Raw genomic sequence first — 19,633 nt, 5'->3', positions numbered from 1 at the left:
GCCCTGTGTATCGTTAGTACTGTCGCAGTAGCAGCCTCAACGTCCAAGACACTTCCCTTTCAGAGTCACTTTGACTTTAGGAAAGAGCCCAAGGTGCAGGTGCTGCTTTGGTGAGTAGGGCCCTCGAATCATGGTTTTACGCGCTGCCTTTCTCTGGGTGGCACTTGGCAGCAGGGCGCACTGTATTTTCCAAAACTGCTTCCTAAAGCGATGGGATGATGAGTATGAGACAGGGGAGAGGCTTCTGTGGGGATCACGGCAGTGTGTCTCTTAATACATAACGCATGTTTTAATTTAACCATTCACCGTGTATTTCCATCAAACCGTGCCCCCTCCTTTCTATTCAGGGGAGCTACACTCCTCTACAACCCTGGCCAGTAGGGGAGGGTCCCAGGAGTCACGTACTACAGAAACGGTAACTGCAGCTTTATTTATTTTTTTCTTTTGTCTTTTTCGTTTTTATTGGTACCAGGGATCGAACTCACAACTGCCTGCTTGCAAGACAGGCGCTTATGCCGCTGAGCTAAATCCCCAGCCCCAAACTGCAGCTTTATTAGCTCAGGGTTTTTTGTTTTGTTTTGTTTTGTTTTGTCTTTTTGAGACAGGGTCTCGCTATGCAGTTCAGGCTGGCTTTGAGCTCACTTTGTAGCCCAGGCTGGTCTGGAACTTGCAATCCTCAGCCTCCGGAGTGCTGGGATTAGAGGTGTGAGCCACCACGTCCGGCAATTTCAGGTCTTTCTGCAGCTTAAGAGCTAGGTCACAGGGGACACCGATCAGAGGCGTGGACAGCCGTTTCGGGGGCGGCATCCGGCTCAGAGTCCCCAGACTGCATGGCCCCGGGATCGGCAACAAAAACAGCGTGGTGCATCGCGGCCACATAGCTGCGGCCGCTCGGGTCGTCGAGACGCAGGCGCGCGAGGGGCAGGAAGCGCTCGGTGCAGAAGTAGCGCAGGGCCGGCTGCGGGGCGTGCAGAGCGGCCATGAAGACCTGAGGGTAAGGAAGCAGGGGTTGCGTGGGGTGGAGCCTGCTGTGAAGATACCCCTAGCCCAGGCCACGCCCAGGCCCTCGCCCACCTCCGCCACCTCTTCCGGGTCTTGTGCTTCTCGAGCCACCCGCTCGCAGTGGCGCTGGTAGAGTGAGAAGAGGTGGCGTGTTCGGGCGTCAGCCTGGTCCAGCGCCCCGCCCAAGCCGCCTTCCAGCTTCTCGTAGAAGGCGGTGTGCACCGGGCCGCACTCAATGAGGCTCACGCTGGGGCGATAGGTGACAGAGCTGGGCAAGGCGGCGGGTGGGCGGTGGGAGCCGACAGCCCGTGGGGCCCATGAGACCCTTGGGACCCGTGGGATAGGAAGCCACCCAGCCCCGCCCTGCCCCCAGAGTCGCTTCCGCCCAATGTAGCGGCATCGGTGCCCTAGGTCAGGTCCCAGGGGCCGGGCAGGGGAGTGACTCACTGGACCCCGAAGGGCAGCAGCAGGACCGCCAGGCTCTCGCACAAACCCTCGAGCGCGAACTTGCTTGCACAGTACACGGCGTTGAAGGGTATCCCTGGCGGGCGATCGGGTTTGCTGAGGCAGGCCCCGCCTACCATGTAAACCCGCCCACTATGCCACGCCCCTCCCAGCTTCAGGCCTCAACTGGTCCCAGACCGGGCGGGGCACTATAAGCCCCGCCCCTAGCTGTCTGCTCTTGGATTGGGTGTGGCCAGTGTATGTCATACCTCAAGACCTCGCCCCTCATGGCTTTCTGTGCCTTATCCTCGGTTGGGCGCAGCCCACGCAGGTCTCCAACCCCTAACCCCTATAGAACCCCCACCCCATCTCCCAGCCGCCAGCAGCTCCGCCCCAGGTGGGCGTGGCCTGCTCGGAGCACCCTCCTCACCCATCAGGCCGCCCATGCTCCCGGTCACCAACACGCGTCCTGAGCCGCGTCGCTTCATGTCTGGCAGGAAGGCCTGGACTGTCCGCACGGTCCCGACCACATTCACGTCCAAAATAGAGCCCACGGCACCCGGCCCGTGCCCCTCCAGCGGCCCTAGCAGCCCGCGTCCAGCGTTGCACACTGCAGTAGAGCAGGCTAGGCGTCTGGCCTGTCCTCTGCTGTCCCCGCTGTCCCCAGGCAGGAGCACACGCGCTCCAAGGAGGCTCACCCAGCACATCCACGCGGCCTTCAGTCACGCGTGCCCGGGCTGCAGCCACCGAGTCCGAGTCCCTCACGTCCAGCTCCAGTGTTTCCAGGGACTCAGGAGGGCAGCGCCGGGCCCGGGCCGCCTCCCACAGCGTGCCCTGCGCTGCCAGATCCCGCATGGTGGCATACACTGCAATGGGGACAGGGTCAGAGGCCTTGGGGACAGCCCACCCTACCGGGCGCCCCCATCCTGTACCTTTGAAGCTCCGGGACGGGTCCGAGGCCAGGCGGACAGCCAGGTGCAGGCCGATGCCCGAGGAGCAGCCGGTGATGAGCACCACGGTGCGCGCGGCAGGGTCCATGGTGTGGGACTCAGCTCTGCAGGCTGAGCTCCTGATATCCCTGTAGCCCGCCCAACCCCCCCCCCCCCCCCCCCCCCGCTCCCCGCCCCGTGTTGTGTCTACCACAATCTCAAGGCCAGCCTCCACTGGGCCCTGGGCATGGCCACCCAACCAGTTCTGGGTCAAAGTGGACAAAATCTTGGAAACCCTAACCTAGAACTGTCCTGGCTGTGGGTGACTTTAACCATGTGTGGGGTCCCACGGGGGCAGAGCACCCACTGCGAGTCTCTGTCCAGAAACCAATTATGGGTGCTCAGGTTTGCTGCTGTGCTGTGAAAGGCCACTGTTCTCAAACACCAAGCATATGAAAAATGCAGAAGCTGAGGCACAGCTGGGAGAACCCACTCCACCCCAGTGGACCTCACAGAGGGCACTCAGTTGACTCCTTCCGACAGATCAGTCTGACTTGGCGGTTTATTTTTTTGGTACTGGGGATCGAACTCACAACCTCACGCTGCCAGGCAGGGGCTTGTGCTGCTGAGCTGAATCCCTGGCCCGACCTGGCAGTTTATGGAAGTGAGAGGAAGCAACTTTATTCCCAACCTCGGGGTGGCAGTGGAGGGTGGCTCATGCCCCTCTCAGTGGCCCTGCACCCGAACCAGGCCTGGGTCCTTCCCCAGGCCCAAGGTCCCTGAGATGCTAGTGCAGCTCTGGGCCGAGGCCCCAGAAGATAGCTCTATGGTGTCACTGTCAGCTGGCTCGGGCCACCCTATGGGGGGCGAACCTGAGGAAGACCTTCCTGGCCAGGTCCACAGTGTCACCCTGCGGCTGGCTTCGGTACCTCCGGCTGCTCAGGACAAAGGCTTGTTCCAGCAGGAAGACATCCTTGTCGAACTGGTGCTGCTGGAAAGGGGCAGCCCTGGCAAGGCTGTCGGCCAGTGACTCTATGAAGAGCTGCCAGCGGGGCGCGTAGTAATGGGCCACCAACCCCGCCAGCTGCTTGTTGGCATAGTCCAGGATGTTGCCTTCTGGCCCCCACAAGGTCAGCTGGTAGCGGCTGTTCTGCTCGTACAGTCTGGCCTCGGTCTCACTTGCAGCTGCTGCCCGGGCCTGCGCCAGCCAGCTGCCCAGCAGAAAGTGGTGGTCGCTGGCCAGCACCTCATCCAGTGCAGGCAGGAGCTGGTAGGCCAGGACACCCCCAGCCCTCAGCAGCCCCGCCAGCTCCTGGTGCAGGTAGGCAGCCCGCACCTCCTCGTAGTACAGGCTGACCAACTCCTGCAGTGCCTGCCGGGTGACATCCAGCAGGTCATAACGGAAGGTCGGGCTGGTGGTCAGCTTGGGTGAGGCCTTGAGCAGCAGTCGCCAGGCCTCAAATACGTCCGATCGGTTGTACCAGACAGCAGTGTTCATCTGCAGGGACGGCCGCCGGACCAGTGGGCTGTGGTTGTGGCCACGGCACGCTTCCCCGGAGCAGTTGTAGACACTGCGGAGCAGGAGTCTCCAGGCGGCCTCGGCATCTGGCTGGGCCACCCCATAACGCCGTTCTGCGAAGCGGCTCACCCAGGCCAACAGATCTGGCACGGGGTCCTTCCGCCAGCCCAGCTCTGCCATGAGCGCATAGACCACCTCGTTCTGGCCGATGCCCTCTGGTGTGATGCCTGTGCCCACCATGGTTGAATTGGGGAAGAGGCGGGCGGCTGTGGGGCCTCGGTTCACCGCCTCCAGGGCCCCGAAGAGGCCATGGTTACCACCAAAGTTATGTAGCATACACCAGATGAAGGGCTGGCCCCGGAAGGAGGCTGTGCGGGTGTAGACTGGCTGGCTCTCAGCAAACAGGTCCAGAACCAGCAGGCGGCCCTGCGGCACCGCCCCCAGCACCGCTCCAACCTGGGCCGGGCCCCAGAACTCAGGCTGGTGCTGGAAGAGCCAGCCCTGGAGCAGCCACACAGCGTCAGAGTCCACTGTGGGGGAAAGTGGGAGGGGGGAGGGGAGATGATCAGCCCAGGCCACAGACAGGAAGCCAGAGTCCCTCCAGCCGCCCACCTGCAGACACCAACACAGCGCCAGCCCTGTCCTGGTGGCTCCCAGCTGAGTGCACCTCGACAGCCTCATGGGCAGGTGCACTACCTGGAGGAGGGTTAACACCTGCAACCCCAGCACACCAAGAGCTGAGCAGGAGGATCACAAGTTCCAGCCCAGGCTGGGCAACTTAACATGACCACAGTGTCAGGAGCAGTGGCTTTGGGAACTGCTCAGGGCTAGGGGAGTCCTCGACACAGCCCACGAAAAAAGCTGGAGCATGAGATGATGCCCCATGCTGCCTCTGGGATCTGCCCACGGGAAGGCACCCCAGCAGCGACCCTGACCCTCCATGCCCAAGTTAAACAAACCTCTGCTGTGTGCTCCCTGGCCCCAGGTGCCTGGTTGCATCGGTCCCCCCACGCCCCCGCCAGCCCTGTGGACCCGGCAAGAGGAGCCCCAACCGTGCCCAAGCCTCAAGGGGAAGGAGGAAACCTCAGAGTTGCAGTTTCTAAGAGCCAGCCCCCCTGCACCAGCCCAGGCACCGCACCTGCAACCATGGCCTTAAACACAGCCTCAGTGGCAGCGGCCAGGTAGGCAGGGTCAGAGGAGGGTGGCTGCATCTCGTTGAAAGTGTCAGCCCCATAGATGTGGTTGGTGCCGAACTCCCTGATCAGCTCCCGCAGGAAAATGCCCCCAATGAGGGGAAAGAGAGGGTCTTCCGGAGCCAGAAGGAAGGAGCAGGAGTAGGAGCAGTTGAAGTGTCCCCAGCTGCCCAGCTGGGTGATATTGACCTGTGGGAACACCCTAGTGGGGAGCAAACAGTCAAGTCACATCATGGCCTGTGACCCCCAGCAGCCTCACTCACAGTGCCCAGACGCAGCTAGGTTCTCATGCCCCAGGGCTTTTTAGGTGCCAAGGCCCCCTTGCTTTGTGTGTGCATGTTCTACACCATTCTGTGACAGTTGCCTGTCTACAAAGCTTCTGCTTGCTCTGCCTCTCCCCCTGGCTGAACGAAGTCTCTCTCCTCCCTTGTCTGAGCTGGGTCTAACAGCCGAGCACCTCCTGGCCACTTGCTGATGTCCGGTGCTGAGTCACACACACACTGAGGTAGCTCAGCAGGGACACTGAGGCACAGGTCGGGCAGTGGCCCAACCCAGGCCTCCGCGGCGACCTCAGGGTTCCTTTAAGTCCTGGCTTACAAGGGCTGATGTCCCCGGGCAGCCTCACCTTCCGATGGCCTTGGGGACGTGCCCAGCGAAGGCGGGCAGCACGGGAGTCATGCCCAGCGCCCGCATGCGGTCCAGGATCTGGTGCTGGGAGGAGGGTAGCCAGTGAGCTGGGCCCGGGTCTGGGCCCAGGCCCAGGCGGCGCCCAGCCCACCATCCCCGCCCCACCGCTGGGTACCTGCAGGGAGAGCTGCTTGAGGTGCCAGGTGCGGGGCAAGGGCCCGCCCCAGCCATGTAGGTTGCCCATGCGCCCCCAGGCCAGGAAGGCCGGGCCGGTGAAGTGCTCGTCAATCTCTGCCTGGGTCAGGCCCAGGGCCAGGTACACCTGGGGAGCAGGGAGGCACACGTCCGACTCCGCAGCACTGCGCGCACTGAGGAAACGCCCACTCACGCATGTGCACTCATGCACCGCCTGGTGCCAAGGCCCCCCGCCCAGGTCCGGGGAGCAGGTGGGCTGCACAGCTGGGCTCTGAAGGCTGCTGAGCCTCTGTTCTGTGGGCCTCAGGCCGCACACCCTGACCGTGTGGCGACACACACACCCGCTGCCAGATGGCCTCCTGGCCGCTCCAGGCCAGGGCCAGGTTGATGCCGTTCAGCGCCATCCAGTCGATCTCCCGCTCCCAGCGCGGCCAGTCCCACCAGACGAAGGAGTAGCTGTGCGTGCACACGTTCTGGTAGTAGCGGTACCTGAGGGTGGGCAGCGTCTCAGTAATACGCAGTCTAGGTTTTATTTATTTATTTATTTATTTATTTTGTCTTTTTCGTTTTTATCGGTACCAGGGATCGAACTCACGACCGCCTGCTTGCAAGGCAGGTGCTTATGCCGTTGAGCTAAATCCCCAGCCCCTAGGTTTTATTTTTTTGAGACAAGGTCTTGCTATGTGGTCCAAGCGGGCCTTGACACCACAATCCTCCTGTCTCAGCCTGCCAAGTGCTGGGATGATGCCTGCATCATTACACCTGTGTGACAGAACCTTTTGGGCACGTTGGTCCCTATCCAAGATAGCTCCTTCCCCTTCGATCCCGAGGCTGCAGAGGGGCGGGCATCGCTCCAGCAGCATCAAAGGCTGGGTAGAAACACACGGATCACAGCTTTGCACCAATCGAAGTGCAAACCCTGGCCACCTGCCCTGCACGCGGCTCTCTTCTCTGAGCACCTGATTTGGAGACCTCAGGCCCCCAGTGGGGAGGGCGGCGTCCCGTACCTGTAGGGCGAGGCCTCCGTCAGCTGTCCGGGAACCGGGGGCAGCGGTCGTGGCAGGCGCAGCTGAGCGCCCGACCAGGCCACATGGCAGCCGCAGAAGTCGCGCAAGTAGCTGTGCAGCCCGGCCGCCACCGCTACGCCTGAGGAGCCGCGCACACGCACTCGCGCGCCGCCGCCTCCGCCGCTGAGCTCGAAGACGTCGGCGCCGGGCCCGGCCGCCAGGGTGCGCTCCACCGACAGCTCAAAGGCGGCCGCGGGCCCGGGCCCCAGGAGGCGGACCGCGAGCGCGCGCACGGCCGCCGTCTCTCTCGCCTCGTCACGCACCGCGCCCCAGGCGCCCTCCCAGGCTAGGAGCAGGAGCACCAGGAGCCGCGGGAGCCGCAGCGCCTCCGCTGTCACCATGGTCGCAGCCCTCACTCGCGGACTCCGAGGGCGGGGGAGGGGAGATTAGAGAGGGCGGGACGCCCGAGGCCAATCAGCTTCGGACCTCGGGCCACGTGATCCCGAAGCCCGGCCTCTACGAAAGGCTCTGCTTCCGGGCTGGCAGGGCCCAGCGGGGTCTCGGGGCTGCGCTGTGCCACGCGCCTTTTCCGCACGTCGCTGCAGTCAGTCCCCGACCGCCCCTTAGTTGCGGGTGCATTTTTTTTTTCCTGAATGCCCCAGCCCACCCACTAAATATGTATTGGGACGTTTTCGAGTTTTGGTCGTACTAGGGTTTGAACCCAAGGCTTTTGCCCTTAGCTACGTCCCAGCCCTTTATTTTATATTTTGAGACAGGGTCTAAGTTACTGAATTGGCCAAGCTGGACTCCAACTTGCAATCCTCCTGCCTCAGTTTCTCTTAGTGTCGGATGACAGCCGTAGGCCCTATTTGATTTTGTGTCAGGCCCTGCAAAGGCACCCAGCCTGCTCAGCATCAGACGGTGGAGGAGGGGGCGGCCTTGCGTCCAGCATGGTTGGCAGGAGGCAGCAGGCAGAGCTGGGGTGCCTTTACAGGTCTGTGAGCATCTCGGCTTTTCCCTGCAGGGCGGGGTGCTGACTTGCATGTCCTGCAAACTGTATTTCTGTGAAAGGCCACGCTGGGCATGGTCGTGTGTGCCTGTAGCTTCAAGGTAGGCTTGAGCCCTGGGCAACACAGCAGGACTCCCCTCTCCCCCCCGCTGAAAAAACCAAAGGGTCATGGCAGCCAGTGTAATTTTGTGCTTAAGAAACCAAAAAAAGGCCAAGGATTTAGCTCAGTGGTGTAAGTACCTGCCTGGCAAGTTTGAGGTCATGTGTTCAATTACCGGTACCAGAAATAAAAACTAAAAAATCAGAAACCCCTTCTGCGGACCTGCTCAGTTGGGTCTTCATACTGTTCTGTCCTTTCGGCCCGTGTTGCGCTGTACTCCTTTCATTCCCGTCCCTGCCCTGGAACCCAGTGTCACCTGAATGCTCCCTCCGTGCCCAGCCCACCTGAGCCTGCCAGGCTTGTGCAGTGGGGAGGGGCCCTAGGGCTCTCCCCACTTTTATAGCAGAATAAGACCCATCTAATGGGGAGGCCCCTCGTCTTCCCCCTGGCAAATGGACATTTGGGCTGTTCCTAGTTGGGGGGAATTTCTTTACTTTGTTTGAGCAATGATATATAGTTACTCGGGATTTCTGGAGCTGTGTACCAGGAAGAAGGCATACAAATCGTGTCCTTTGTTCCCTCAGCAAGGCGTTTCCTTATCGTACAAAACGCATACTACCCAGCTAGTATCCACTCCACAGGTGACACCACCTCCAGCAGGCTTGGGAGCCACGCACACGCACTCGGGAGGCTGAGATAGGAGGATCACTGTGAGTTGAGGCCAGATTGGCCTACACAGCCAGACCCTGTCTCAGGAACAAAGAGAAAACACTGCCACATTCTAAGCCAGCTCTGAGTGTCTAGGAGCCCAGCTTTTGTGCCTCAGATACACGGCTTTGGTCCATGGAGCTTGCGTGGAACTATGGAGACCCAGAAGCACAGTCAGTGCTGGCGGGGTCCTCAGAGCACCTGTGACCTGGGGTGGGCTTTGAAACGTGATCTGCCCATGCACCAGACACTGGTGGCTGCTTCGGGACCCTGTCCCACCTCTGCCTGAGATCTGGGATGCTCAGGTGTCCCCTGGGGTCTCCATGACATCAGTCTCCCGCATCCTGTGTCTGGTAGGGGGAGTGGGGGTGACCCTGTGTGGGCACTGCTGACCTCATGCCCTCATATGGCTCCGTGTGTGACCTGAACCTGGGCGGCCCGGCCCTCTCCTGAGAGCTGCCCTTGTGGTGGCCCTGAGGCTGGGGCACCTATGCCTTTCCCCTGGGTAGGTACCAGGGGCTGGGAAGCCGCGTCCTTCATTGGTTTCATGTTTATTGTCTCTGGGAAGTGCACCCTCTTACAGGCAGGGAACCGGGCTCCGTCTGCTACCAGCCCGTGGTGTGGTCTTGCTCCATCCTTTGGCAGATGTATTTGGAGTCTGTGTGTGCATATGTGTCTTGTAAGCCTCTCCGTGTAACTTGGGCTGGCCTTGAACCCAACCCTCCTGCCTCTGCTTCTCCGTGTGGGGAATACAGGCTGCTCAGCCCTCCTGGCTCTTTACTGTGTGTTTTCATTTTTACTTCTGAGAAGGGCCTCCCTGCATAGCTGAAACTGACCTAGGACTATGTAGCCCAAACTGGCCAGAGCCTAGTGGCGACCCTCCTGCCCTAGCCTCCCTGGTAATGGGACAACAGGACACCTGACTAGATGTGCATTTTGTGCGATGACTGAAGATACTGAGCGTCTCTTCATGGTTTGTGCTCATCTATGTCACTTATTTGTACGATGTCTGTTTAATCCTGCCCGGCATAAAAAACCCCGGTGCTGGGGCTTGAAAGGATTTTAGCCCAGACGGGACACTGCAGCTGGTAAAGCCTTGGAGGCAGAACCAAGAGGCTCTATCTTGAGGTCATCTTCTCTGCCCCTAGGAATTTACCTGTGTCATGAAACGAATAGCAATGGGCTACCTGTGCATCACTAACGCCCCTCAGGCACCATCCCAAACCTAAGCTACATGTATGCCCTCACTCCACGTGTCCAAAGGAGAGAATGCCAGACCCCAGAGGGTCAGGGGGTCTCTCCCCACATTCTTAAAATAAAGGTCATTTATATCTCGTACTTATCTTTTCAGCCGCGCCAAAATTCTATCAGGGCTGGCAGCTTATCTAGGCTACAAATAATGATATATGGCCAGTTCTGCCCTCGTCCCAGGGCTGGGTCTGAATTCTGTTTTGTCCAAGAGCAGGGCATGCATGACTTTCCCTTCTTCACTGCAGTGGGGGGCATCACTGCCGCTCCCCAAGTGATTGTCCCGGACCCCCCCCCCCACCAGACAGCGTTGCTGCAGGGAGGGGCAGGGCCAGCCTGGTTCCTCTGCAGTCTGCAAAGGCCTCTCTGTCCTGTCCTGAGGCAGCCAGGGTAGTGCTGAGGACCTTATCTGAGCAGGCCACCTCGGGCGGGGAGGCACCCTCAGCATGCTGAGCCTGGAGGGGGTTTGGCTCGGGCTCACACCGGACCTCCCGCCTGGCACCCAAAGGCCAAGAGTGCGGGCTGGAAATAGGCAGAGCAGGGGGTGAGGCGCCCAGCCCCTGCCCGAAGGGAAGGAACGTGCAGCTGGGGGCGGCGCTCGCGCCTGCAGCATCCGCAGAGCCCCTGAGCCAAGGCGACAGGACAGTGGAGATAAGCCAAGGTTCCCAGGAACATGAACATTCGGCCTGGCCAGGGTCACGACAGGCGCAGCCTCCACGGCTGCTGGGAGGAGGGTGTGGGGCGGCAGCGTCCCTGGGAGTCTGACACACTTTATTGAGCACGGGTATGAAGGAAGGCGGGCAAACACAGCACCGGCCCGCGGGAACCGGGTGCCCCGCGAGCTGGGCAGGAGGACGGGTCAGGCCAGCCCGGCTGCTGTGCCGGCACAAGAGCCAGAGCTCGGGCCCGCAGCCCGCACTCTCAGCCCTGCCGTCCACAGACCCTCGGTGATGGTCGTTCCGCCCAGGTCACCAGGCCTAAGCCCTGCTGCCTGCCCTTGGAAGTGGGGGAGGGGGCCCCGGGGCGCTGCGTGGGGCTAGGACAAGACAGGACAAGACGGCAGAGCTGCGGGCCACCAGCGCAGCCCGCAGAGGAAACCACCAAGGGGCAGCCGGGGACTCGAGGGTGGCATCGGCTGGGTTTCGCGGGGGCGCTGGGTCTGGGGGCTCTTGGGGTGTGATAAATAAGCAGCGCCCCCTTCTGGGTAGAGCCTGTCTGCACCCTCCAACCCCGGCAGCAGCGGGAGGCAGCAGGAGGGGGGCAGGCCTGGCCAAGGCAGGGCTGCGCCTTCACGTGGGTTGAACACGCACAATTCATCACGGGGGCGGGGTGGGACGGGGTGGGACGGGAAGGGAAGGGAAGGGACGGGACGGGACGGGGCGGGGGGTGGGGTCCACGGCCTCTGGCTCACTCATCCAGCTGCCCTTCCCGAATGTGCTCGAAAGAGAAGGGCAGGAACTTGAAGCCGGTCCCGCTGTAGAATTTATTCTGGAACTCGACCCTGGCAAGAGGGAAGAAGCAGCCGTCATCGTGCAGAAGCGTTTTTAAAAAAACAATAGTACTGGGGGCCGAGTGTGGTGGCACAGGCCTACAAGCCCAGCACTACAGAGGCTGAAGCAGGAGGATCTCCATGATTCTACGGTGAGCTTGGGCTACATAGTAAGACCCTACCCCTAGGTAAATAAACACATAGCACAGGCAATGGATCCCAGGGCATGCGCACTGAGACACATGTCCAGCCTAGTTTCGAGTTTCAGGCAAGTTCTGGCAGAATCACTGAGTTGCCCAGGCTGAGTCTGAATTCCCACGCCTCCTCCACACCCGAGATGCCCCAGTGGCCGGGATTCCAGGTAGGCACCACTGCACCCGGCCCACAGAGACCTTCTGAAGCCCTCCGGGGCTCCAGGGTGCACCTGAGCCCATCTGCCCCCACACCCTCTGGCTCCCCAGTCTTTTCTGGAGGGAAGGCAGAGAGAAGTGGGTGGGCAGTGAATGCCCCAAAAGCCTGCAGTGCAGGGGAGGAATTCCCAGGAACATGGAAAGCCAGCAGGGGAAATCTTCCCAGCCTAGGACAAACACATGTTCCCTCCACAAACACACATGCCCGAGAGTTCCACTCTGGGGACTGAGGGGAGAATGGGGCACTCCCTCAAAGGCACACACTGCCCCTCGGGGAGAGGCACCCGCCCTGCCCTGTAGGGCTGCCTGCAGCCAGCACCTGCCCAAATACGGGCAGAAAAATGTATGCTCAGAGGAGAGGCTGGGGGAGGCCCGGCAGTTCCCACTGGCACTCAGCCGGCGCACCACAGCCTGAGGGGGGGAGAGAGAAGTGGGGTGTAGGCAGAGGTGGCTCTGCATCAGAGGAGGGGCTGGGCTCACTCTCCCAGTAATCCTAAGAGTCCTTTCTGCCAGCCCAGCCCGAGGCCTGCAGGGCTGGGAGTGGGCAGACAGGGCAGCACACAGGATGCTGGGCAAAGGCCAGCTGTGGTGGGCCTGCTGAGCTGGCTCCCAGCCTGGTTTACTGTGAGCGAAGGGGCAGAGGCTCTGCACTCAGGTGGCTGGGGTACGCCCCCCTCTGTACCCTAATGCTTCCTGACACCCGCACCCAGGCTGCAGAGGTGACAGTGTGAGCCCCACGCCACCCCTGTGTGAGCCCCAGCACCCCACTGGCTGCACACTCAGGAGCCTGGGTTACACCTGGGGCCCTCAGAGCACCCTGCAGGCTGCTCACCGCATGTCATCTCCTTGGTGCCCCCTCCGGTAGCAATGGGGAGTGAACCCAGTGCCTAGCCACACCCTGTCCCCCTGGTTTGATTTTGAGGCAGGGCCTTGAGAGGTCACCAGGCTGGGATTGCACACAGGGCCACCGGGCCAGCTTCCCCTGACCTGTCATGACTCTCTGAAGAGGCTCCCTCTTGCTTTGGACAGAAAGACCCAGGAGCTGTCTCAACTGAGTCAGGACACACCAGGGTGAGGGGCGGGATGCCTGTGTCACCAGCAGGGGGCGCAGGAGCTCAGCACCAGCCAGGCAGGTTCCCAGCGTTTTCCGGCACCCGAGGGCCTCCAACCAGGGCGCTTCGGAGGGAGGCGGCATCGTGTGCCTTTGGATTCTTGTGCCTGCTCCCCATACAGGCTGGGGTGTCACCCTCAAGAGCAGCCACTTGCACACTCAGGCACCTTCTCTGGCACTGCTCCAGAGCACAGTTGGGGAAGGGGCTGCCTGTGACAGCTGGGGCTCCTGGAGCCCAGGAGGCAACCTCCCTGAGGTCCCAGCCCACGTAGGGCAGCCCCCACCTGGTCTGGGGCCCGCAGCTGGGCATGAGGGCAGGAAAGAGTGAGTCACGTGGGGAGGGGAGGGTTGCAGGGAGGAAGTGACCCAGCAGCTGATAAGCAGGGAGTACCTGGCCCAGCCATGATAAACAAGCAGCCCTGTGCCAGCCTGCAGGGCCGGGTGACACCACAGGCCAGGGCACTGGCAAGGGCTTCTGGGTCCGAGTGGGGTTCCTCGGATGGGGGCTGCCCGGGGCTCCAGGCGACAGCTTGGCCCCTGGGGTGGGCCACGTGAGACCCTTTTCCCTGCGAGACACAGTGGGGCTGAGGGGTCCTTCAGAACTGTCTAGAGCTCCAGACTGAAGCTGGAGACCCCAGAACAGAGAGAAACTGCAATATAAAGCTGGGCACTTACACCTCAGCACAGAGGGGGCCGAGGCACAGGCTGGACAAAAGTCGGGACTCCAACCCAGATCAATGTGTGGGGGCTGGGGTGTGCTGGGCATTGGAGCAACCCTGGCTCCAGTACAAGAGCAAAAGGGCAAGGCAGGGCAGGAAACGAGAAGGGGTCTGACAGGAGGCAAAGTGGGAAATGCTCACTGGGACCACACTGGGGACTGTACCTATGAAGAACCAGCCTTCAGTGGCTGTGCTGGTGCTCGCCTGTCAGCCCAGGACTCAGGAGGCTGAGGCAGGAGAACTGCTGTGGGTTCCAGGCCAGCCTGGGCTACAGAGCTCCCCCAGGAGTCCACGGTGGGACGGGTGGGTCTTTCTGTGGGCCCACTCTGTGTGCCACTCACCAATGCAGACGCAGGGCGTGCAGGAAGGCGGACAGCCCCTCCATGATGAGCAGGATGGCCACGGTCAGCGTGGCGAAGGTGGCGAAGATGAAGAAGAGCGCCAGGCCCCCTGCCAGGCTCTTCACGCTCAGGCCCACGTGGATGACCATGGTCCACAGCACCTCGGAGAGCTCTGGGGGAGGCAGCCTGGTCAGCTTGGCCTAGCACAGAGGGGAGCCCGCAGCCTGGCCCTGGCCCTACCCGGCCCCGGCCACTCACGCGCGTGGGCCAGGCTGAGCGCCCAGAGCCGCAGGTAGGAGGCGGTGTTGGAGATGCAGCCCAGACAGTACTCAATGGTGTGGATGGCCTGGTGGACCATGGTGTCCCCAAAGTCGAACTGCATGGAGGAAGCCAGACAGGGGCCATCAGGCCGAGTGTACTATAGGCACTGCGGCAGCGCAGCGTGCAACCCCAACCTGGCTCATTTCCTGTTCTACTCTGTTCTGTTTGTTTGCAGTACTGAGAAGTGGAGCAGGGGTACAGCTCTCACACTAAGCTGCACCCCCAGGCCTGTTTTAATTTCTATTTTGAGACAGTGTCTAATTCACTAAACTGCCCAGGCTGGGCTAGAACTTGTGGTCTTCCTGCCTCAGCCTCCCAGAGTGTTGGAATGACAGCCGGGTGTGCCCTGCCCTGGGCTGGACAAGCTCTCAGGTGCACGTCCCGGTCTGCCCAGCACAGTGAGGGTGGGTGGGTGTCTAACCCCGGGCCCGGCACCCATGGGCACTAGGAGGCTCCTCCCTGAGCTCCTGTGGGCTGGGCGGGTCCTGTGGGCTCCACTCCTGAGCTCAGCAGTGGCCCCTACCTGAGTTGGGGTCCAGTTTTTACCCTTGTTTTTGCCCGAATTTGGGGGCTGGACTGTTAGGGCCCCAGGCTGTGGCCAGGGAGGCAGGGGGCTCACTGTCCTTCTCCCAACTCCATACCCCACCATGCGTTTCTGGCTTCTCGAAGAGCAGCTCCTGGTTCTCTTCCTCACCCTGAAGCTGTGGTGACCCAGGTGTCCAAGTCCCCAGCCCAGTTTGGGGGGTCAGGGAAACAAGGAGTGGGGAGGGAAAGAAGGGGAGGCGAGGAGGGGAGATAGATTGGGGTAGCTCCTCCTGGCACACTTCTCCTGTCTACCTCTGCTCAGGGTTCTGCAGCCTCTGCCCAGGCCTTCCCAGGGGAGGGAACAGTCAGCACACCCCACTAAACCATTACACCCTGGTTTTCTCAACCTCAGTTTCCCCAGCTCGACCTGCTCTGCCCTTAGTCTCCAAGTACTGGCTCCCTTTACTTCCTGGAAGTTGAGTCTCCCAGCCACTTAGGGACATGGACCGTCCAGCTGTGGTGGCTGCCATGACAGCCCCTCTTCTGGCTGCCACCTGGGCTCCCCCACCTCTCTGATTCTTCTTCAGCTCCATCCAGCTAGGACCTACTTCCCCCCCCCTAGCCTCCCCCACCATGAGGCCTGCATCCTCTGGGGACTCCCACTCAGAGGCCATGGCCTCCCTGGAGCTCCCTGTGCCCTCACAGCACCCATGCATGCCCCCAAAGCAGGGCTGTCACCCAGGCGAACACCCTGCTGCCCTGAGGGCTCCCTGGAGGCTGGGCCATTTCCTCTGTCCCCTCCTCTCCAGCCTCGAAGCATTGACCCAGAGCCGCTGGTGACCTCCTGGCCCTGGCTGCCAGGCAGCCATCATCCAAGGACTGAAGGCCTCTGGGACAGGAAGAACAAAGGTCAGCAGGGAGGGACAGCCGCCATAGCCGGCAAGGGCTCTGGATGGGGCCAGTCTGTTAAGGAGTCAGCTCTGTGGAGATGGTAAGGAGGCTGGCACAGTTATCTGTGCCTGCCCGGGCAGCAGGGCCTGAGGAAGTGAAACGCCAGGGCTGCTGCTGGAGCCCAGGGTGCAGTGGCCAAGCTGGGGAGGCTGAATGCGTCTCTTCCTCACCTGCCACCCAGGGACAGAGCAGCAAGGGAGGACCCGGGTGCTATACAGTTGGCTGCACCTTTGGTGGTGGCAGAGGCACTGGATGCGGGCCACATGGCCGTGTAGCAGAGTGGGCACAGGATGCCCTGGTGCCAGTGAGGCCTGCTCAGCCTGGCAGGACAAGGCACACCTCTCCACCGCTGCACCAGGGCCAGGACAGTGGGTGGAGCAGGCGGAGCTGGAGGGAGGTACAGACACTGCAGCGGGGTGCTCAGGCACAGACCCAGTGTGAAGCATGAAAGGGACCCCACCGGTAGGCCTCGCTCCAGCCCTTCATCCCTGGTGCGCCCTGCGCACTGACTGCCTCAAGTGACTGGGCCCGCAGCAGAGTCAGTCAGCACAGAGCAAAGGGGCCATGTGCTTGGGGCATGGGGAGGACACCACCTCCAGGGCTGCCCCGAGAAGAGAGGAGGCCTAGGCCCACGCAAGAGCACGGCGGACAGGCAAACCCAGACACAGAGACAGGCGAACAGAGGTGGGCGGGATGGAGATGGGCGGGCAGAACACAGCTCGAAGACAGAGATGGCAGTGACGCGGGCGGGCGCAGCCTGGTGCGCGGGCCCAGTGCTCACAGATGGAGGAGGAAGCCCGGGGAGCAGACAGGATTTGTCTTACCGCTTCGTCCTCGGCAGGCTTGGAAACACAAAGGCACACTTAGTGGGGTGCAGGGTAAGAGGGGCAGCGCTGAGGTTCGGCCCTCGAGGAGGTGCCCGTGCGATAGGAACCTGTCCATGAGTAGGGGCAGTCGGAGGAGCCAACCACAAGTGAGTGCTCTGCTGAGCGCGCAGGGCAGGGGGTCGAGGGGAGTGACCCGAGGAAAGCCCTCCCAGAGGAAAGGCCCTGCGGCCACACTGCCTCCCTCTCTCCTTCAAAGAAGAGGCGAAAGACCCAGAAACTGGAGAAGCGTCTGCGAGGGAACGCGGATGCGCCTGCCCTGTCGCCAGCCAGCGACACGTTGGCCTCTGCGCTCAGGCTGGGAAGCAGGACTAGGCCCAGGCCCTGCACCCCGCTGGGCGAGGGAGGAGGACACATTTCCTGCATCCTCCAGGTGCTGCCTGGCGCAGCGAGCACAGAGGAGCATGGAGGAGCAAGGGAGCCAGACCTCGGGGTGCAACAAAGCTGCAGGCGAGGCTGAGCGTGGGACGCAGGCCCATCACACATGGCCCCAAGGAGGCAGCTGCTTGTTAGTGTTTAGTTTGTGAGAAGGCCACGTGGCCCCCAGGATTCCAGACTGGGGTGACACGCGGAGGCGGGAGCCACGACGCCGGGCCTTACCTCATCCGCGTCCTCCGAGTGGGTGGAGAGCTGGTCATGCTGAATAATCTCAGCATCCTCCTCTGTCGGTCCGTTGCCCACCCTGATCCCACCAAAGCTGAGAGTTCCCTACACGGACGAACAGAAAGAGTCCGATTTGCCTGGGCTTCAGTGCCATGAGATCCGCAAGGTGGGAAGGGCGTGGCAAATGTACTTCAACCTTGGGGATAGGGCCCACATAGAAGCAAACCCCGATTCCACCCCTGCACCTGGAGAGCAACCTCACCCGGGCAGGCCAGGGAAGCTGCAGGCTGCCTGTGGGGTGCTGGTGTACCTCATTAACAACTTCTCACAGGAGCCCAAGGGTTCCCCGAAAGGCCAGGCTCTGCCTGGCTGGGGAAAACGGGTGTGCGGTTGGGAGGCCTGGCTATGCAGGGATAGGGACAGGCACAGCCCTGTGGCAGGAGTTTTTATGGGGTTTTTGTCTTGTGGCGTTTTCCGGTGCTTGGCCTTTGTTTAGTCACCAAGTTGCCCAAATTGGGCTTGAACTTCTGACTCTCCTGTGTCAGCCTCCTAGAGTGCTGAGATTATGGGCCTGCACCACCACACCCCACTCCATAGGCAGAATTCTCAAGTTAGCATCGTTGGAGAACTCTGCCTTCACGGGGGTGAAGAAAACAACTGGCGAACTGGGCCTACCTGACAGACGCCAGCGTGTGGCAACTGTGACGGGGCCAGAGAAACCTGAGTCCCTTGGCTCACGCCCTGAGGCTCCCTACAACCCTTCTATGGCACCTTCTTTTGGGGTCCTCTATGTCCAAGTCCAGGGTTTGCAGACCCCTTCCAGGTACCTGGCAGCTGCCCACCAGCAGCCTTCATTTCGGGACCGCTCTCTGAGAGAGATTCTCTACCCATGGCTCTAGCAGTGCCAAATGCCCGCGCCCTTATGCCTTGGCAGCCCTGTGGGGACTCCTGCGCCTGCTAGGCTCAGCCACAGGGCAGACAGGTCTGCACCAAGGTCTGCACCTTGGACGCCCAGGGACAGCAGTGCTGTTCCAGAGAGTGCCTGCATGTTCAAGGCAGTATCCCACGGGACGGGGGTGCCCAGAGTGGGCAGCGTCAGGAGGGAACAGCTACCCAGGTACCTAATAAGCCATGTGCAGCCCCAGAACGCACAGCTCCCGTCGTGTCACCCCGCAGTGTCGCCCTACACACGTGCATACTTGTCCCAAGGACGACATCGATGCTGGAAGTGGAGCCCTCACTGCAGAAGCACCACAGAACGCACGCCCTGCTTGCCTGGGGCACTGTCAGAGAGCACAGTCTGGGCTGTGGGATTATGGGCACTTTCTGTTTTTTTCTTAATTCCTGTGAAATATGAGCTTTGATCAGAAATATGGTGACTACATGAAGCTCTGTCCAGTAAGACAGGCTTGCCTTGGCCCTGCCTAAAAGACTTCCCAGTCCCCGTGCCACACTCCGAGGCCAGTATGAAGCCCTTTGGTGGCTCCTTGATGGCTTGAATGAGCTCGCAAGGCTGACCCACACAGCCACGCTGACTCAGGAGGAGCCACAGCCGCATGGTGTGTCCCTCTGCTGGCGGTGCTCCACAGCTGAGGCCACTGTGGTTCATACCGCGCACAGGCATTGGGGGGGGGGCAGACGGACGGATAGACAACGGACTCTAGAGCTGCTCCAGAAAGAGGCAGGGACGCCAGTGCAGGTGTGTGCAGGGTGAGGGGATTCTGAGGAGACACGTGACAGGAGTCTTCACTGTAATCATGTTTTGTTTGGAAGACAGAATCTGACTTTGTAGCCCAGGCTGGCTTTGAACTCACTACAGAGCCTGGGCTGGGCAGGAACTCATGGTGATGTTCCTACCTCAGCCTCCTGAGTGTTGGGATGACAAGCCTGCCTCATACATTCTGATCACCTGCTGTCAGGTCAAAGTGGATTCTAATGCACAGTCGGACTTGGAAGCCACTGAAATCTGGGCCCTCTAGGCCAGCACATGTGACCCCCCTCCAGGGAGCACTCCAGGGAGAGGGCTACAGGACCTGGGGCTGGTACCTGGCGTGTCCTGGGCCAGGTCAGAGGGCACAAAGCAGGAGTAGAACTCAGTGTCTCAGGCCGCCTGCCCAGCTCTCTCAGGGGCACAGCCAGGAGGAGAAGGTGGGATGGCCCGGAGGCCCTCACACAGCAGCCCCAGCAGCCCAGGAGGAGGTGGGGCAGTGAGAAAGCCTCCAGGATGCCCAACTCAGGCCCAGGGGCTTTGGCTTGGGGTTCATCCCTGGAGCATCAAGGCATCTCGGAAGTGCCCTG

The 19,633-nt window shown here is 61.3% G+C and overlaps 3 protein-coding genes across 21 annotated transcripts in view; all 3 read right to left on the bottom strand.

Moving 5' to 3' along the window:
* Positions 1-411: 411 nt before the first annotated feature.
* Hsd17b1 (hydroxysteroid 17-beta dehydrogenase 1) lies at positions 412-2,539 on the bottom strand. 6 transcript variants are annotated; one of them, XM_003467123.5, is made up of 6 exons: positions 2,379-2,539; positions 2,145-2,312; positions 1,877-2,056; positions 1,450-1,543; positions 1,075-1,249; positions 412-988 (listed from the first exon to the last, which is right to left on the bottom strand). In XM_003467123.5, the coding sequence occupies exons 1-6, from the start codon at positions 2,482-2,484 to the stop codon at positions 758-760; spliced, it is 954 nt and encodes a 317-aa protein (XP_003467171.1). In that variant the 5' UTR covers positions 2,485-2,539; the 3' UTR covers positions 412-757. The 6 variants fall into 6 exon arrangements, with proteins under 6 accessions (XP_003467171.1, XP_063107666.1, XP_063107670.1 ...); XM_063251596.1 differs by having other exon boundaries at positions 1,084-1,249; positions 2,145-2,539; XM_063251600.1 differs by lacking the exon at positions 1,877-2,056.
* Positions 2,540-2,919: 380 nt separating this feature from the next.
* Naglu (N-acetyl-alpha-glucosaminidase) lies at positions 2,920-7,364 on the bottom strand. Its single transcript, XM_003467122.5, has 6 exons — positions 6,917-7,364; positions 6,251-6,398; positions 5,890-6,036; positions 5,713-5,798; positions 5,033-5,289; positions 2,920-4,424 (listed from the first exon to the last, which is right to left on the bottom strand). The coding sequence occupies exons 1-6, from the start codon at positions 7,315-7,317 to the stop codon at positions 3,214-3,216; spliced, it is 2,250 nt and encodes a 749-aa protein (XP_003467170.2). The 5' UTR covers positions 7,318-7,364; the 3' UTR covers positions 2,920-3,213.
* A 3,371-nt stretch (positions 7,365-10,735) lies between these two features.
* Positions 10,736-19,633, bottom strand: part of Atp6v0a1 (ATPase H+ transporting V0 subunit a1) — a 44,066-nt gene continuing 35,168 nt past the window's right edge. For 5 of the 14 annotated variants that reach the window (XM_013149662.3, XM_013149663.3, XM_005002453.4 and 2 more), the window contains 5 exons: positions 17,333-17,440; positions 16,673-16,690; positions 14,310-14,427; positions 14,052-14,223; positions 10,736-11,482 (listed from right to left, as the gene is read on the bottom strand). In XM_013149662.3, the coding sequence (XP_013005116.1) occupies positions 11,389-11,482; positions 14,052-14,223; positions 14,310-14,427; positions 16,673-16,690; positions 17,333-17,440 (510 nt within the window). In that variant the 3' untranslated portion in view covers positions 10,736-11,388. The remainder of the gene's footprint in view (positions 11,483-14,051; positions 14,224-14,309; positions 14,428-16,672; positions 16,691-17,332; positions 17,441-19,633) is intronic. The other 9 variants (XM_063251587.1, XM_063251589.1, XM_023563932.2 and 6 more) reach the window with 5 other exon arrangements.

The sequence above is a fragment of the Cavia porcellus genome, unplaced genomic scaffold, assembly GCF_034190915.1.
Source record: "Cavia porcellus strain 051 isolate PalLab524CR breed Dunkin Hartley unplaced genomic scaffold, mCavPor4.1 scaffold_6, whole genome shotgun sequence".
NCBI classification, from domain to species: Eukaryota; Metazoa; Chordata; class Mammalia; order Rodentia; family Caviidae; genus Cavia; species Cavia porcellus.
The sequence above is the reverse complement of the archived record's forward strand: the minus strand, read 5'-3'. Positions and strand labels throughout refer to the sequence as shown.

What these genes read in the sequence shown, in the direction of transcription:
- Naglu (XM_003467122.5), bottom strand. Translation starts at nt 7,317, where the DNA reads ATGGTGACAGCGGAGGCGCTGCGGCTCCCGCGGCTCCTGGTGCTCCTG. An exon ending in ACGGAGGCCTCGCCCTACAG is followed by an intron (nt 6,399 to 6,916) that starts GTACGGGACGCC and finishes GCCCACCCTCAG; the next exon opens with GTACCGCTACTACCAGAACG. An exon ending in AGGAGGCCATCTGGCAGCGG is followed by an intron (nt 6,037 to 6,250) that starts GTGTGTGTGTCG and finishes CCTGCTCCCCAG; the next exon opens with GTGTACCTGGCCCTGGGCCT.
- Hsd17b1 (XM_063251595.1), bottom strand. Translation starts at nt 2,484, where the DNA reads ATGGACCCTGCCGCGCGCACCGTGGTGCTCATCACCGGCTGCTCCTCG. An exon ending in AGGCCGCGTGGATGTGCTGG is followed by an intron (nt 2,057 to 2,144) that starts GTGAGCCTCCTT and finishes GCTCTACTGCAG; the next exon opens with TGTGCAACGCTGGACGCGGG. An exon ending in GAGCATGGGCGGCCTGATGG is followed by an intron (nt 1,544 to 1,876) that starts GTGAGGAGGGTG and finishes ATCGCCCGCCAG; the next exon opens with GGATACCCTTCAACGCCGTG.